The following is an 18,141-nucleotide window of genomic DNA, read 5'->3' on the forward strand; positions in this document are numbered from 1 at the left end:
GATAGTTCAGTGTGCCATGCTTTACGGCTTAGAATCGGGACTTCAAATACATTTTGAACGTCATGGAGCATATGAGATGTTCCAAGAATTGAAGTTAATATTTCACGAAAATGCCCAAGTTGAGAGATATGAAGTCTCCAACAAGTTCTATAGCTGCAAGATGGAGGAGAATAGTTCTGTCAGTGAACACATACTCAAAATGTCTGGGTACCATAACCACATGACTCAGCTGGGAGTTAATCTTCCTGATGATAGTGTCATTGACAGAGTTCTTCAATCACTGCCACCAAGCTATAAAGGCTTCGTGATGAACTATAATATGCAAGGGATGAAAAAAATGATTCCTGAGCTCTTCGCAATCCTAAAGGCTGCGGAGGTAGAAATCAAGAAGGAGCATCAAGTGTTGATGGTCAACAAGACCACTATTTTCAAGAAAAAGCGAAAAGGGAAGAAGAGGAACTTCAAGAAGAATAGCAAGCAAGCTACTACTCCCGGGAAGAAGCCCAAGTCTGGACCTAAGCCTAAAACTAAGTGCTTCTACTACAAAGGAACTGGTCACTGGAAGCGGAACTGCGCCAAGTATTTGATGGATAAGAAGGATGGAAAAGTGAACAAAGGTATATTTAATGTACATGTTATTGATGTGTTCCTTACTAATGCTCGTAGTAGCGCCTGGGTATTTGATACTGGTTCTGTTGCTCATATTTGCAACTTGAAATAGGGGCTACGGATTAAACGAAGATCGACTAAGGACGAGGTGACGATGTGCGTTGGAAATGGTTCCAAGGTCGATGTGATCGTCGTTGGCATGCTACCTCTACATCTACCTTCGGGATTAGTTTTAGACCTAAATAATTGTTATTTGGTGCCAACATTGAGCATGAACATTATATCTGGATCTTGTTTGATGCGAGACGATTATTCATTTAAATCAGAGAATAATGGTTATTCTATTTATATGAGTAATATCTTTTATGGTCATGCATCCTTGTTGAGTGCTCTATTTTTTTTGAATCTCGATCATGGTGAAACACATGTTCATAATATTGAAGCCAAAAGATGCAAAGTTGATAATGATACTGCAACTTATTTGTGGCATTGCCGTTTAGGTCATATTGGTGTAAAGCGCATGAAAAAACTCCATGCTGATGGGCTTTTGGAATCACTTGATTATGAACCACTTGGTGCTTGCGAACCATGCCTCATGGGCAAGATGACTAAAACTCCGTTCTCTGGAACAAAGGAACGAGCTACTGACTTATTGGAAATAATATATACTGATTATGCGGTCCAATGAGTGTTGAGGCTTGTGGCGGGTATCGTTATTTTCTTACCTTCATAGATGATTTGAGCAGATATGGGTATATCTACTTAATGAAACATAAGTCTGAAACATTTGAAAAGTTCAAAGAATTTAGAAGTTAAGTGGAAAATCATCATAATAAGAAAATAAAGTTTCTATGATCTGATCGTGGAGGCGAATATTTGAGTTACGAGTTTGGTCTTCATTTGAAACAATGTGGAATAGTTTCACAACTCACACCACCTGGAACACCACAGCGTAATGGTGTGTCCGAACATCGTAACCATACTTTATTAGATATGGTGCGATCTATGATGTCTCTTACTGATTACCGCTATCATTTTGGGGTTATGCTTGAGAGATGGTTGCATTCACTTTAAATAGGGCACCATCAAAATCCATTGAGATGACGCCTTATGGACTGTAGTTTGGCAAGAAACCAGAGTTGTCGTTTCTTAAAGTTTGGGGTTGCGATGCTTATGTGAAAAAGCTTCAACCTGATAAGCTCGAACCCAAATCAGAGAAGTGCGTCTTCATAGGATACCCAAAGGAAATTGTTGGGTACACCTTCTATCACAGATCCGAAGGCAAGATATTCATTGCTAAGAATGGATCCATTCTAGAGATGGAGTTTCTCTCGAAGGAAGTGAGTGGGAGGAAAGTATAACTTGATGAGGTAATTGTACCTTCTCCCTAATTGGAAAGTAGTTCATCACAGAAATCAGTTCCAGTGATCCCTACACCAATTAGTGAGGAAGCTAATGATGATGATCATGAAACTTCAGATCAACTTACTACCGAACCTCGTAGGTCTTCCAGAGTACGATCCACACCAGAGTGGTACGGTAATCCTGTTCTGGAAGTCATGTTACTAGACCATGATGAACCTATGAACTATGAGGAAGCGATGATGAGCCCAAATTCCGCGAAATGGCTTGAGGCCATGAAATCTGAGATGGGATCCATGTATGAGAAAAAAGTGTGGACTTTGGTGGATTTGCCCGATGATCGGCAAGCCATAGAAAATAAATGGTCCTTCAAGAAGAAGACTGACTCCAACGGTAATGTTACTTTTTACAAAGCTCGACTTGTTGCGGAAGGTTTTTGACAAGTTCAAGGAGTTGACTATGATGAGACTTTCTCACCCATAGCGATGTTTAAGTCTGTCCGAATCATGTTAGCGATTGCCGCATTTTATGATTATGAAATTTGGCAAATGGATGTCAAAACTGCATTCTTAATGGATTTCTTGAGGAAGAGTTGTATATGATGTAACCAGAAGGTTTTGTCGATCCAAAGGGTGCTAACAAAGTGTGCAAGCTCTAGCGGTCCATTTATGGACTGGTGCAAGCCTCTCGGAGTTGGAATAAACACTTTGATAGTGTGATCAAAGCATATGGTTTTATACAGACTTTTGGAGAAGCCTGTATTTACAAGAAAGTGAGTGGGAGCTCTGTATCATTTATATTATTATATGTGGATGGCATATTGTTGATTGGAAATGATACATAATTTCTGGATAGCATAAAAGGATACTTGAATAAGAGTTTTTCAATGAAAGACCTCGGTGAAGCTGCTTACATATTGGGCATCAAGATCTATAGAGATAGATCAAGACGCTTCATTGGACTTTCACAAAGCACATACCTTGATAAAGTTTTGAAAAATTTCAAAATGGATCAGTCAAAGAAAGGGTTCTTGCCTGTATTACAAGGTGTGAAATTGAGTCAAACTCAATGCCCGACCAATGCAGAAGATAGAGAGAAAATGAAAACCATTCCCTATGCTTCAGCCATACGTTTTATCATGTATGCAATTCTATGTACCAGACCTGATGTGTGCCTTGCTATAAGTATAGCAGGGAGGTACCAAAGTAATCCAGGAGTGGAGCACTGGACAGCGGTCAAGAACATCCTAAAATACCTGAAAAGGACTAAGGATATGTTTCTCGTTTATGGAGGTGACAAAGAGCTCGTCGTAAATGGTTACGTCGATGCAAGCTTTGACACTGATCCGGATGACTCTAAGTCGCAATTCGGATACGTATATATATTGAATGGTGGAGCTGTCAGTTGGTGCAGTTCCAAGCAAAGCGTCGTGGCGGGATCTACGTGTGAAGCGGAGTACATAGCTACTTCGGAAGCAGCAAATGAAGGAGTCTGGATGAAGGAGTTCATATCCGATCTAGGTGTTATACCTAGTGCATCGGGTCCAATGAAAATCTTTTGTGACAATACTGGTGCAATTGCCTTGGCAAAGGAATCCAGATTTCACAAGAGAATGAACACATCAAGAGACGCTTCAATTCCATCCGTCATCAAGTCACGGAGGGAGACATAGAGATTTGCAAAATGCATACGGATCTGAATATTGCAGACCCATTGACTAAGCCTCTTCCACGAGCAAAACATGATCAGCACCAAGACTCCATGGGTGTTAGAATCATTACTGTATAATCTAGATTATTGACTCTAGTGCAAGTGGGAGACTGAAGGAAATATGCCCTAGAGGCAATAATAAAGTTGTTATTAATATTTACTTATATCATGATAAATGTTTATTATTCATGCTAGAATTGTATTAACCGGAAACTTAGGACATGTGTGAATACATAGATAAAACATAGTGTCCCTAGTATGCCTCTACTTGACTAGCTCATTAATCAAAGATGGTTACGTTTCCTAACCATAGACATGTGTTGTCATTTGATGAACATGATCACATCATTAGGAGAATGATGTGAGGGACAAGACCCATCCGTTAGCTTAGCATTATTATCGTTACAGTTTCATTGCTACTGCTTTCTTCATGACTTATACATATTCCACAGACTATGAGATTATGCAACTCCCAAATACCAGAGGAACACCTTGTGTGCTATCAAACGTCACAACGTAACTGGGTGGTTATAAAGATGCTCTAGAGGTGTCTCCAAAGGTGTTTGTTGGGTTGGCATAGATTGAGATTAGGATTTGTCACTCCGTGTATCGGAGAGGTATCTCTGGGCCCTCTCGGTAATGCTCATCACTATAATCCTTGCAAGCAATGTAAGTAATGAGTTAGTCGCAGGATGAATCATTACAGAATGAGTAAAGAGACTTGCCAGTAACGAGATTGAACTAGGTATGATGATACCGACGATCGAATCTCGGGCAAGTAACATACCGATGACAAAGGGAACACCGTATGTTGTTATGCAGTTTGACCGATAAAGATCTTCGTAGAATATGTAGGAGCCAATATGAGCATCCAGGTTCCGCTATTGGTTATTGATCTGAGATGTGTCTCTGTCATGTCTACGTAGTTCTCGAACCCGTAGGGTCCGCACGCTTAACCTTCGATGACGATTTGTATTATAAGTTATGTGTTTTTGATGGCCGAAGTTTGTTTGGAGTCCCGGATGAGATCACGGACATGACGAGGAGTCTCTAAATGGTTGAGACATAAATATTGATATATTGGACCATGTTATTCGGACACCGGAAGAGTTTCAAGTGGTACCGAGTAAAAACGGAGTGCCGGAGGGGTTACCGGAACCCCCCGGGGAAGCAATGGGCCATCATGGGCCATAGGGGAGAGAGAGGGCAGCCCAGATAGGGGAGGCGCCCCCCATGGGAGTCCGAATAGGACAAGGGGAGGGGGCGCAACCCCCCTTTCCCTCTCCCTCTCCCTCTCCCTTCGTTCCTTCCTCCTTCCACCAAGTGGAACCAGTCCTAGTAGGACTTCCTACTCTTGGCGCGTCCTACAGGGCCGGCCGTCCTCCCCCTCTCCTCCTTTATATACAGTGGCAGGGGGCACCCCAAAGGACAACAGATATTCTCTTAGCCATGTGCGGTGCCCCCTCCACAGTTTAACACCTTGGTCATATTGTCGTAGTGCTTACGCAAAGCCCTGCACCGGTAACATCATCAACACCATCGCCACACCGTCATGCCGACATAACTCTCCCTCGTCCTCAACTGGATCAAGAGCTCGAGGGACGTCATCGTGATGAACATGCGCTGAACATAGAGGTGCTATACGTTCGGTACATGGATCAGTTGGATCGTGAAGACGTTCGACTACATCAACCGCGTTACTAAACGCTTCCGCTTTCGGTCAACGAGGGTACGTGGACACACTCTCCCATCTCGTTGCTATGCATCTCCTAGATAGATCTTGCGTGATCGTAGGACATTTTTGAATTACTATGTTCCCCAACAGTTTGACATAAGCATCACATCCCCAAACTTTAAGAAACAACAGCTTAGGTTTCTTGTCAAACCATAGTTCATACGGTGTCGTCTCAACGGATTTAGATGGTGCCCTATTTAACGTGAATGCATCTGTCTCTAATGCATAACCCCAAAATGATAAAGGAAAATCGGTAAGAGACATCATAGAATGCACTGTATCTAATAAAGTACAGTTACGATGTTCGGACACACCATTACGCTATGGTGTTCCAGGTGGCGTGAGTTGTAAAACAATTCCACATTGTTTTAAATGAAGGCCAAACTCGTAACTCAAATATTAACCTCCACCATCAGATTGTAGAAACTTTATTTTCTTGTTACGATGATTCTCTATTTCACTCTAAAATTCTTTGAACTTTTCAAATGTTTCAGATTTGTGTTTCATCAAGTAGATATACCCAATCTACTCAAATCATCTGTAAAGGTTAGAAAATAACAATACCCGTTGCGTGCCTCAACACTCATCAGACCGCACACATCGGTATGTATTATTTCCAATAAGTCATTAGCTGGCTCCATTGTTCCGGAGAACGGAGTTTTAGTCATCTTGCCCATGAGGCATGCTTCACACGTATCAAATGATTCATAATCAAGAGATTCCAAAAGTCCATCTGCATGGAGTTTCTTCATGCGCTTTACACCAATATGACCTAAGTGGCAGTGTCACAAGTATGTTGCACTATCATTATCACTACAATCAAGATTCAACAAAAACAAACCATTCATCAAAGGTGCATGACCACAAAATATATTACTCATATAAATAGAACAACCATTATTCTCTGACTTAAATGAATAACCGTATCGCAATAAGCAAGATCCAGATATAATGTTCATGCCCAACGCTGACACTAAATAACAATTATTGAGGTCTAAAACTAATCCCGAAGGTAGATGTAGAGGTAGCGTGCCGACGGCGATCACATCGACCTTGGAACGATTCCCGATGTGCATCATCACCTCGTCCTTAGCCAATCTTCGTTTATTCCGCAGCTCCTATTTTGAGTTACAAATATGAGCAACCGAACCAGTATCAAATACCCAGGCGCTACTACGAGCATTAGTAAGGAACATATCAATAACATGTACATTAAATATACCTTTGTTCGCTTTGCCATCCTTCTTATCCGCCAAATATTTGGGACAATTTTGCTTCCAATTACCATTTCCCTTGTAGTAGAAGCACTCAGTTTCAGGCTTGGGTCCAGCTTTGGGCTTCTTCACGGGAGTAGAAACTTGCGTGCCATTCTTTTTGAAGTTCCCTTTTTCCCTTGCCCTTTTTCTTGAAACTAGTGGTCTTGTTAACCATCAACACCTGATGCTTCTTCTTGATTTCTACCTCCGCCGATTTCAGCATCGCGAAGAGCTCGGGAATCGTTTTTGTCATCCCTTGCATATTATAGTTCATCATGAAGCCTTTATATCTTGGTGGCAGTGATTGAAGAACTCTATCAACAACACACTCGTCTGGGAGCTCAATTCGCAGCTGAGTCAGGTGGTTATGATACCCAGACATTTTGAGTATGTGTTCACTGATAGAACTATTCTCCTCCGTCTTGCAGCTATAGAACTCGTTAGAGACTTCATATCTCTCAACCCGGGTATTAGCTTGAAATGACGAACTTCGGCTCTTGGAACATCTCATATGCTCCGTGGTGTTCAAAACATTTTGGAAGTCCGGGTTCTAAGCCATAAAGCATGGCACACTGAACTATTAAGTAGTCATCAGATCGAGCCTGCCAGACATTCGTAACATCTGTAGTAGCTCCTGCAGTAGGTCTGTCACCTAGCAGTGCATCAAGAACATAATTCTTCTATGCAGCAATGAGGATAATCCTCAAGTTATGGACCCAGTCCGTGTAGTTGCTACCATCATCTTTCAAATTAGCTAGGAACGCATTAAAATTCAGGGGAATCGTAACATGCCATTAATCTATAACATAGATATACAAAAACTACTAAGACTAAGTTCATGATAAATTAAGTTCAGTTAATCAAATTACTAATGAACTCCCAATTAATCTAACATCCCTCAAGTTATCTAAGTGAGACATGATCCAAATCAACTAACCCATGTCCGATTATCACGTGAGATGGGGTAGTCATCAATGGTGAACATCTCTATGTTGATCATATCTACTATATGACTCATATTTGATCTTTCGGCCTCCGGTGTTCCGAGACCATGTCTATACATGCTAGGCTCATCAATTTAACCCAAGTATTCTGCTTGTGCAAAAACTGTCTTACACCCATTGTATTTGTATGTAGAGTCTATCACACCCGATCATCACGAGGTGCTTCAAAACGACGAACTTTAGCAACGATGCATACTCGGGGAGAACACTTTTATCTTGAAATTTAGTGAAAGAATCATCTTATAATGCTACCGTCATTCTAAGCAAAATAAGATGCATAAAGGATAAACATCACATGCAATCAAAATCTGTGACATGATATGGCCATAATCATCTTATGCTTTTGATATCCATCTAGAAAGCATCGTCATGATCTCCATCATCACTGGCTTGATACCTTGATCTCCATCGTTGTGTCGGGGTCGTCTCGCCAACTATTGCTTCTATAACTATTACTAACGCATAGTGATAAAGTAAAGCAATTACATGGTGCTTGCTTTTCATACAATAATTAAGAGACAACCCTAAGGCTCCTACCGGTTATTGATATTACAAAACATGATAATCTCATACAACAACATATATCACATCATGTCTTGACCAACTATTGCTTCTACAACTATTACTAACGCATAGCGATAAAGTAAAGCAATTACATGGCGCTTGCTTTTCATACAATAATTAAGAGAGAACCCTAAGGCTCCTACCGGTTGTCGATATTCCAAAACATGATAATCTCATACAACAACTATATCACATCATGTCTTGACCATATCACATCATAACATACCCTGCGAAAACAAGTTAGACGTCCTCTACTTTGTTATTGCAAGTTTTACGTGGCTGCTATGGGCTTCTAGCAAGAACCGTTCTTACCTACGCAAAACCACAATAGTGATTATCAAGTTTGTTGTTTTAACCTTCTTCAAGGACCGCCATAGTCAAATTCGATTCAAGTAAAGGAGGAGAAACAGACACCCGCCAGCCACCTTTATGCAAAACAAGTTTCATGTCAATCGGTGGAACCGGTCTCATGTATGTGGACATGTAAGGTTGGTCCTGGCAGCTTCATCCCACACAGTCGCCGAATCAAAATAAGACATTGGTGGTAAGCAGTATGAACATCACCGCCCACAACTCTTTTGTGTTCTACTCGTGCATATCATTTATGAATAGACCTGGCTCATGATGCCACTGTTGGGGAACGTTGCATGGAAAACAAAAAAAACTTCTACGCACAAGCAAGATCTATCCATGGAGATGCATAGCTACGAGAGGGGAGAGTGTGTCTACGTACCCTCGTAGACCGTTAAGCGGAAGCATTTATCAATGCGGTTGATGTAGTCGTACACCTTCACGATCCGCCCGATCAAGTAATGAATGTATGGCACCTCCACGTTAAGTATACGTTCTGCTCGATGATGTCCTCGCCTTCTTGATCCAGCAAGACAGGTGAAGTAGTAGATGAGTTCCGGCAGCACGACGGCGTGGTATCGCAACTATCTCCGCAAGGCTTCGCCGAGCACTACGAAAATATGACCGAGGATGAACTAGAGGGAGAGGGGCACCGCACACGGCTTGGGGATCGTTGTGTGTCTTGCCCCTCTCCCTCCACACATATATATAGGTGGGGGAGGAGGGGATGCAGCCTAGGGCACCCCCAAGGGGGGCGGCGGCCACCCTTGGCCCATGCCCTAGCCGTTCCCCCCCTTCCTTCTTAGGCGCGCCGGGGGAAGGCACGAGGGGTGCCCCCCCCCTTTCCTTTCTCCCATGAGGAGGGGAAGGCAGGAGGGGCTAGCCCTCCCCCCTTTCCTTCTCTATAGGGTTGGCGGCCAGGGAGAGGGCGCGCCAGCCCCTTGTGGGCTGGTGTGTTCCTCCCCTTGGCCCATTAGGCCCATATACCTCCCGGGGCCTCCTGGAAACCCTTCCGGTGATCCGATGAATACCCGGTACACTCTGAAACCTTTCCGGTGACCAAATAACATCGTCCTATATATCAATCTTTACCTCCAGACCATTCCGAAGCTCTTCGTCATGTCCATGATCTCATCCGGGACTCTGAACAATATTCTATCACCAATTCACATAACTCATATAATACTATATCGTCAACGAACATTAAGCGTGCGGACCCTACGGGTTCGAGAATGATGTAGACATGACCGAGAAGCCTCTCCGGTCAATAACCAATAGCGGGACCTAGATTCCCATATTGGTTCCTACATATTCTACGAAGATCTTTATCGGTCGAACCTTTATGACAACATACGTAGTTCCCTTTGTCTCTCGGTATGTTACTTGCCTGAGATTCGATCGTGGGTATCTTCATACCTAGTTCAATCTCGTTACCGACAAGTCTCTTTACTTGTTCTGTAATACACCATCTCGTAACTAACTCCTTAGTCACTTTGCTTGCAAGCTTCTTATGATGTATATTACCGAGGGGGACCAGAGATACCTCTCCAATACACGGAGTGACAAATCCCAATCTCGACTCACGCCAACTCAACAAACACCTTCGGAGATACTTGTAAAGCATCTTTATGATCACCCAGTTACGTTGTGACATTTGATAGCACATAAGGCATTATTCTGGTATCTGATCTCATGGTCGAAGGAACATGTATTTGACATTAAGAAAGTAGTAGCAATAAACTGAATGATGATATGCTAAGCTAACGGATGGGTCTGCCTCTAGGCCATATTTCCATCACTCATGTCTATGCTCCTTTGGAGTTTATGACGTTGTCAACTGAAGTGGGAGAGGCCGCAATTATTTATTTTACTGGGTTTTGAACTCTAAACCTCTTGGTTGAAAATTTATGCACCTAACTGGTTCACCCATGAGCTCAAGCTGATGAGAAAAGATGAGCGATGCATTTATACATCAACATTCCCCCTCATGTGTGGCTTCCTCAGGCCTAAACATGAACCGAGAGTTGGCTGCAATTTAATTGCGCCAGCCTGATTTTGAACTCAAAACCTCTTGACTCTAATACCATATAGAACTGCACGCACTAGCCAATTCATTCAAAAGCTCAAAGATATAAGAAAGGGCCGAACATTATACTCCAACAGTACTCACCTGGTTTTTCTTTGGAGTCCAAGATCCTTACGTGATCAATCTTGCTGACATGCTAATTAGATAAGCTTTCGTTTAGTTTAATTAGAAAAGAGAGATAGAGCCCAAATCAAAGTTAGCTTGCATGTTTTGGGTCGGTTTGATCTGTGACGCCTATAAAAAGGGCTGGCTACGACCATTGTACCGAGGTTGTATTTTTGAGAGTTAGACTTGGTCGTGTATTGACTATTAAGCAGCCTTTGGATGCCGTTGATATATTTTGTGTGAATTTTCTGTTTTAAAGTTGCACTTGGCTCGAGGTCCGTTGTATTACGTCTACTGTGTCGGGAGGTTCCTTATGTGTCAACAGATTTGCCATCGAGGAACATACGAGGAGTTTTAGAATGATCTGCTTGAGTATTTGTGGACGCTTCAAGGGACATTAAAAATATGTTTGAATAATTGAATTCAAATTTAAACTATTTTATTGCAGAACTTCATGTTGGATTGTATTATTTATATTTAAATTATTGTTGCATTGGAATATTTGCATAACATGATTATGGATGAATGCTAATATTTATCTTTAATTATTTTGGAGTGCTCCGGATATAGGAATAAATAGGAACTGGCATTGCATGCATCGGATTGGATGTCCGTCGCCGGATCAACTATCCACGGGCATGTCCATAAACATTTGGTGTGTTATTTTTTGGTGAAATGCGTTCGAGTTGCCCTAATACACAACGCTCATTATGGTGATTATATGGAAATTCTGGCTCTTTTCTTTTTGAGAAGAAAATCCTCTTTATTTTGGAGTGCCGCGGATATAGGAATAAATAGGAACTGGCATTGCATGCATCGGATTGGATGTTCGTCGCTGGAGCAACTATCCACGGGCATGTCCATGAACATTTGGTGTGTTATTTTTTGGTGAACTGCGTTCGAGTTGCCCTAATACACAACGCTCATTATGGTGATTATATGGAAATCCTCGATCTTTTCTTTTTGAGAAGAAAATCCTCACTCGGTCTTGTGTTCGTCTCCTGGGCCTTGGGCAGCAAAGGCCCCTAATGCACAACGCTCACTTGGATATATCTTTTGCCTGGACTCCTTGGCCCCAAATCCTATTCGGCGCCTTCAGCGCCCGATACTGTTCATTCTACTAACAGGCGCACACCCCCTCATCACGGTTGGGCCGGCCCATTTTTTATTTTTTTGCTTGTTTCCTAAACTGCAAAAATTGCATCAGATCTATGATTCAATTCCTGCGACCAGCAGCCTAGAGTATGGCGCGATAACCACTCAACCACTTCACATCTTGTGTTCACATACATGTTTGCACTCTTTTCTTCTTTATCTGTTCCTTTTTCCATTCTTTTTTTCTATTTCGAGAAACATTCTTTCTTCATGATTTTTTTCTGCAAATTGATGAACGTTTTCCTATTTTAATGAACCTTTTTTGAATTCAATGAACTGTTTTTCAAATTCGCATGATTTTTTTCTGCAAATTGATGAACGTTTTCCTATTTTAATGAACCTTTTTTTCAATGAACTGTTTTTCAAATTCGATGAACTTTTTTCAAATTTTGTGAACCTTTTTTTCAAATTTTGATGAATTTTTTTCATATTTAATGAATTTTTTAAACTTGGTGAACTTTTTTTCAATTTTTGATGAACTTTTTTCAGATTGATGAACTATTTTTATACTCGGTGAACTATTATCAAACTTGATGAATTGTTTTTTCAAATTTTTATGAACTTTTTTCAAAGTCCACGAACTTTTATTGAAATTAGATGAACTTTTTCATAATTGATTAACTTTTTTCTTTTTTGTGAAATTTGCTTCAAAATTGATGAAATTTTTTCAAAACTGATGAACTTTTTAAAATTCATAATTTTTTAATCCATGTTATTTCCAGATGAATTTTTTTTTGAGACACTCTCGCCAAGCTTTATTCAAAAGTCCAAAATATTTACAGGTAAAAACAGCAATTCTCCAGGCTGGCCTAACCACACATGCCTGCCAAAATCGAGAGTTAAAACATGCTTAGCGAGATTGTGAGCCTCGAAATTCGAGCTCCTAAATTCGTGAACGACATTACAAACCGAAAAACTCCGTGAGCGTTCTATAATTTCATGTACTATGGCCCCATACTCCGTCGCTGAATTCTACTTGATGTCGTTCACCACTGCCTTGCAATCCGTCGCAATCTGAATTTGATTGACATATAAGTCTTCTGCAATTGCTTGTCCTTCACGAACTGCCAGAGATTCCAATGTGGTCGGATCTGAAATAAACCTGAGTTTGATCGCGGAAGCTCCCAAAAAAGCGCCATCTTGATCTCTACACACCACCGCCACCGCTCCATGATCACCTGCTCTTCCTACTGCTGCATCTGCATCGGGGTGTTATTTCCAGATGAATGAAGAAGGGACGAACACGAAAAAAAAAAACGAACGAACGCACCTGCCTCGAACCGAATGGGCCGGCTCATGCGAGGCTGGTACGAGCGCCAGCCAAGCGAAGCGGCGCATAAGGCGCCGAAGAGGAAGGTCTCCTCCTTGGCCTTGGGGATTACCATCTCGTTTCGGACTCCTGGGCCTTGGGCTGCTAAGGAAACACGCTCTAAAAGCAATTCTCTGTCTCCGGAAGTTGTCAGTCCGGCCCAGACAGCCGCCCCGACGATTCGAAATTCAAAACAGGAGGAGGAAAGGAAAGCCGTTGCTGAGGGCGGCGGCCCTGCCCCACCCGTCAGAAAGAGCTCACAAGCCGCCTCCTCCTTTCTCTCTAGTACCACGCCCGCCGATTGACCAGACCAGAGGCAAGAGCAGAGCAGCGCGCTCGGATCGAATCGAACCCAATCGAATCTGTTCGCAGGGCGCGGCGGAGAAACCTCGCCGGCCATGGCCTGGCCGCGTCGGCACGGCTGGCAGCTCCCCCTCCACCCGCTCCAGGTCTGTCCGTCGCCCTCTCTTCATCTTCCCCCCCTCTTCGCCGCTTTCAGCGCCACCTCTGACCTTGCGCCTTTCTCGGATTGATGGCCGGTTGACTGCAGCTCGTGGGCGCGGGGGTGTTCGCCGTCCTCGTCACGGCGTTCTACGTCGTCCTCGGGCCCTACCTCGGCAGCACCGTCGCCGGCAACACCCTCCTCGCGCTCTTCTCCCTCTCGGTAAACCAGCGACCTCCCTCTCCCTCTCCACCCAAACGCGGCTTTGCTCGTGCCTCCTCGCGTTCCCTTGCGCTGACGGTGTCCACCCTGGTCGACGACAGACCGCCGCCACCGCGGCTCTCTACGTGCGCTGCACCGCCGTCGACCCCTCCGACCGGACCCACGCCAAGAAGGTGAAGAGGCAGCGCAATCTCGCCAGGGGCGGCGGGCGGAGGCTGCCGAGGCTGCGCTACGGGTACATCCTGTGGCGGTACGCGGCGCGGCTGCTCAAGAGGGTCGAGGTCCGCGTCATGAACCGCTGGGTGCGGAGGAGCTACCTCGAGCAGTGGAACTCCAGCGTCCAGCTCGACCCCATGCTCCCCTTTGCCTTCACCAGCCTCGAGGACATCATCTCGCCGCACGCCACCGACGACCAGGACATCTCATACTGCCCAATCTGCGACTGCGAGGTATCCGCTTACGTCCATCTCCCTCTCCTCTCTAGTTTACACTGACACCTGTGTTTCAAAGAAACCAAGAAATGCGGCTTATTTGGATGCTTCTGGAGCAACCTATTTCTATGTGGATAGTTCAATTTCTCAACATAGGATGTCTTATAAATGGACCGAATTCATATGCTGTTAGTGAAGTTCAACAAATGAATTATGTCTGTGACAACTGTTGAGCAAACAAGAACTTACGGAGCTTAAACTACAGGTGAAATTGCGCAGCAAGCACTGCAAAACTTGTGACCGGTGTGTTGATGGATTTGATCACCACTGCAGGGTAACCACCGTAACTATGCATAGCTCAATTCCAAATCACTAGCTCTGCTCTTCATCTCTTGGGAAGCCAAGTGACTGATTATTTACTTTCTTCAATGCAGTGGCTCAACAATTGCATAGGGAGAAGGAACTATGCTGCATTTATCCTGCTAATGCTCTTTGTTTTGCTGATGGTGAGTGCTAATTCTCGACAAATTTGCCATTTTTCTGTTTCGAAATTCCACTGATCTTTAAATGCCCAACATGCTGCTTTTAGTTTGACCAGTTCTATTTGGTATATTCCAAATTTCCAATGTACTTTATCAGCTTGTTATTGAGGGGGGAACAGCGGCTGCGGTTTTTATTCGCTGCTTCATCGATAGCAAAGGGTTGAAAACAGAAATGGAGCACAGGCTTCACGTAAGGCTACCTAAAGGAGCTCATGCAGCATTATCTGTAAGTTATGACGAATAATATGCCTGATGACAAACTTCATTGTTGTATTTTACTTGTGAAGCTCACACTTTTTTCTTTAATTTTCGCCACAGATGGTATTTGTCATCTTCACTTTGTACAGTACTGCAGCATTGGGTCAGCTCTTCTTTTTCCATGTTCTGCTCATTAGAAAGGTTTGCATTTTGCCAAACCCATACTTGTGTTACCAGTGTGTGAAGCTCGGAAATATGCTCACATTTTTGGAAACCTCATTTGTGTATTTTTCTCTACAGGGAATGAGGACATACGATTACATCCTTGCTATGCGAGAAGCTGCACAAGCATATGATCCTTTTGATGACTCTGATTTTTCCTCGGACGAGAGCATTGACTTCGACTCTCCAGAAAGGCCATCGTTCTTGTCAAGGATCTTATGCAGAAAAGATGAAGTGAATGAGGTCAGAAGGGATAAATTGCTTCCCTAGTACTCCCTCCGTCCCAAAATAAGTGTCTCAACTTTGTACTAACTTTAGTACAAAGTTGTACTAAAGTTGGGACACTAGTTTTGGGACAGAGGGAGTATAATTTACTGTCAAGTAACTTCATAGATAACAAAACGATTTTGAACATGATAGAGTGCCCGAAAGCTGTCGATTAGGATTGACGAGAAGGAGGCCAATGATGCAACAAGAAGGAAGGATGACGTCCCGATCAACCCATGGACGTTGATCACTATGAACAAGGACAAAGCAATGGCAGCCGCTGAGCGTGCTCGTGAGCGAATCAGGCAGAAGTTGCCATCCACGGCCATCTCCCCGATGCAACCATTGCCATTGGAGACAAAGAGAGGTCCTTTGAACCAGGAGAGAAGATCCATCATGACAGGGAAGGAGAACCAGGAGAGAAGAACCAGCATGACAGGGAAGGAGATCGTGCCTGTCCTCACAAAGAGCTGGCTGTCAGGATCACCAACTGCAAGGTTGTCGAGCCCAAGAAGACGGTTCTCAGGGTCATCGTCACCCAAACCTCAGAGGTGCAGGGCCAACTTCGACTTGAGATTAACAGAGGTGTCAAGAGAGCTTGATGCCCACGTCTCGAAGCAGGTCATGTGCCCTGTTGTCATGACGGGCGCCGAAGATGAAGGTTCTTCATCATAACTTATGATGTTGTTCAGCCCACAAAATTCATTCAATTTTTTGTTACTTGAATCTATGTGTTATTGTGTGCTGTGCTTTCTTAGCCCATGCACTCCTTCACTGCTGTATACATAGTTGTATGTTGCTCTCTTGTACTTCATCCCCCTGAACATATTTAGTACAGCAATGCCATGGTTATTCATCTCAGGGCCATCAAATTTCCCAACCATGGTCAATTTGTCATCTCCATTACTGTTATGGTGTCACCTTTTTTTGTTGTTGCCAATTCTTCACTTTTGTGTAGTTGTGATGTTAGTATTATTTTAGGATGTTTGCTTGCATAATGATGATAGAAATGATTGTATTGCAGTACAGATTGTTGATGAGGCACAGTGGGATGATACTGCTATTTTTATAGCTGTGATGTGATCTTTGTTATCATGACCTACATTTTATATCATAATTCCTAGCTTAGTGCGTCATGGTTTTTGCTACCATAACTCTGTTTTTACCAAGCTGGTGTGATCTTTGTTCCATGTTAGGGCTTGTTGTTTTGGGCAATTTGGCTAGTTCCAAGCAAAAGGAAATCGGTAGCACCGTGAGATGTGGGACAGTGTTGAAACAAGCCCCCTCTTGCAACAGATTTACAACTATGGCTAGTTTGCCTGCATGGCTTGTCCATTTTTTACATCCAGATCAACTGTGAATCTTGCATCGCAGCATAAGCACGTGGAAAGGTTTACACAGAAGATTCTTTTCGGAAACAGTACTCGAGTTGTAGCAAAGGCACCAAAATCACTATTACACTTGGCAGACATGTTTTCGTGGAAACTTCACGCTGATTTGTTTTACAGAACATTGTGGTGTCTGCAACATTATGCACCATTGGACCGCAACGGACATTACGTCAGTTCTCATGTTGCTAATAGTACTTCAGGCAATCTGCCGTGTATCATTTTCCATTTTGCAGACTTAAGGATAGCCCCTGCCCCCGACCAACTTGGCTAGGGTTGTTCCCTGGACCATAGCAAAAAGGTGCGACAACCTAGGGTTCATCTCAAAATAAGGGTCCAGTATATCTACATGTAGCGAAATGAGGATAGCTTAGGTGGTTAGGTTCCTTGTGGTGGAATCAACCCACCAGGGTTCAAATCGTAGACTTGGCACTGGTGGTCGCATTTTCCTGGAATTATTTTAGGCCTTCCGGCGATGTCGCTTCAGTGAAATTATTTTAGGCCTTCCGGCGATGTCCCTTCATAGAGATAGGGTGTGCGTGCATAGGTTCATAAAGTTGATTGTATGTGCATATATGTGAGCATTGTGTTTGTATTGTATCAAAAAAAGCAATATTTCTACATACATAAACACATTATAATATTATTTAAAATATATTTTGCGAAATATAACACCAACACTAATAAAAATGACTTTGTTGATGGATACCTGACTACGCTAGGATTGATTAGTCCTAAAGTCACAAAGAATTGTTGTTTTGGACACTGACATAGTGTCCATGACACAATTTTGACCGCAAGTTTGTACTGCATTATATTTGTAAAATCTAAAAAGTATATAGCATGGCAAGCGTACCTTTCTAGATAGTATACCAATATTTATATTCTTATTATGTACAATCTAAATTATCGTAAAAGAATTATTGATCAAAGGTAAATAATTTTACTGTGCATACTCTAGGACAATACCTATTTATGTGTGGAGGTGAGCAGTAGACCTCTGTTTTAGAGCCCGTTGTTTTGTAGAAACGGATTCCTAGTCCGATATAGAATTGATTCACATCCTTCACATTTCATAGGAATAAAAACAATAGCTCAGACCTTTTAGATCCTAACAGCCATCCAATCATTCGGCTTGGTTAAACCAAAGTCCATGGATGACTCAAAATGTTTGGCTTGGTTA

The 18,141-nt window shown here is 42.8% G+C and overlaps 1 protein-coding gene across 1 annotated transcript; it reads left to right on the forward strand.

Annotated features, from left to right (window-relative positions):
- The first annotated feature begins 13,481 nt into the window (after positions 1-13,481).
- LOC119341952 (protein S-acyltransferase 18-like) lies at positions 13,482-16,473 on the forward strand. The gene is made up of 9 exons (XM_037613797.1): positions 13,482-13,695; positions 13,797-13,910; positions 14,012-14,359; positions 14,607-14,675; positions 14,776-14,847; positions 14,981-15,109; positions 15,202-15,282; positions 15,382-15,546; positions 15,724-16,473. Exons 1-9 carry the CDS (start codon positions 13,645-13,647, stop codon positions 16,243-16,245), a joined length of 1,551 nt encoding a protein of 516 aa, XP_037469694.1. The 5' UTR covers positions 13,482-13,644; the 3' UTR covers positions 16,246-16,473.
- The last annotated feature ends 1,668 nt before the right edge of the window (positions 16,474-18,141 follow it).

This window comes from Triticum dicoccoides, chromosome 7B (assembly GCF_002162155.2).
Source record: "Triticum dicoccoides isolate Atlit2015 ecotype Zavitan chromosome 7B, WEW_v2.0, whole genome shotgun sequence".
In the NCBI taxonomy this organism is placed as follows: domain Eukaryota; kingdom Viridiplantae; phylum Streptophyta; class Magnoliopsida; order Poales; family Poaceae; genus Triticum; species Triticum dicoccoides.

What these genes read in the sequence shown, in the direction of transcription:
- LOC119341952 (XM_037613797.1), top strand. Translation starts at nt 13,645, where the DNA reads ATGGCCTGGCCGCGTCGGCACGGCTGGCAGCTCCCCCTCCACCCGCTC. An exon ending in GCCCAATCTGCGACTGCGAG is followed by an intron (nt 14,360 to 14,606) that starts GTATCCGCTTAC and finishes CTTAAACTACAG; the next exon opens with GTGAAATTGCGCAGCAAGCA. An exon ending in GAGCTCATGCAGCATTATCT is followed by an intron (nt 15,110 to 15,201) that starts GTAAGTTATGAC and finishes TTTTCGCCACAG; the next exon opens with ATGGTATTTGTCATCTTCAC.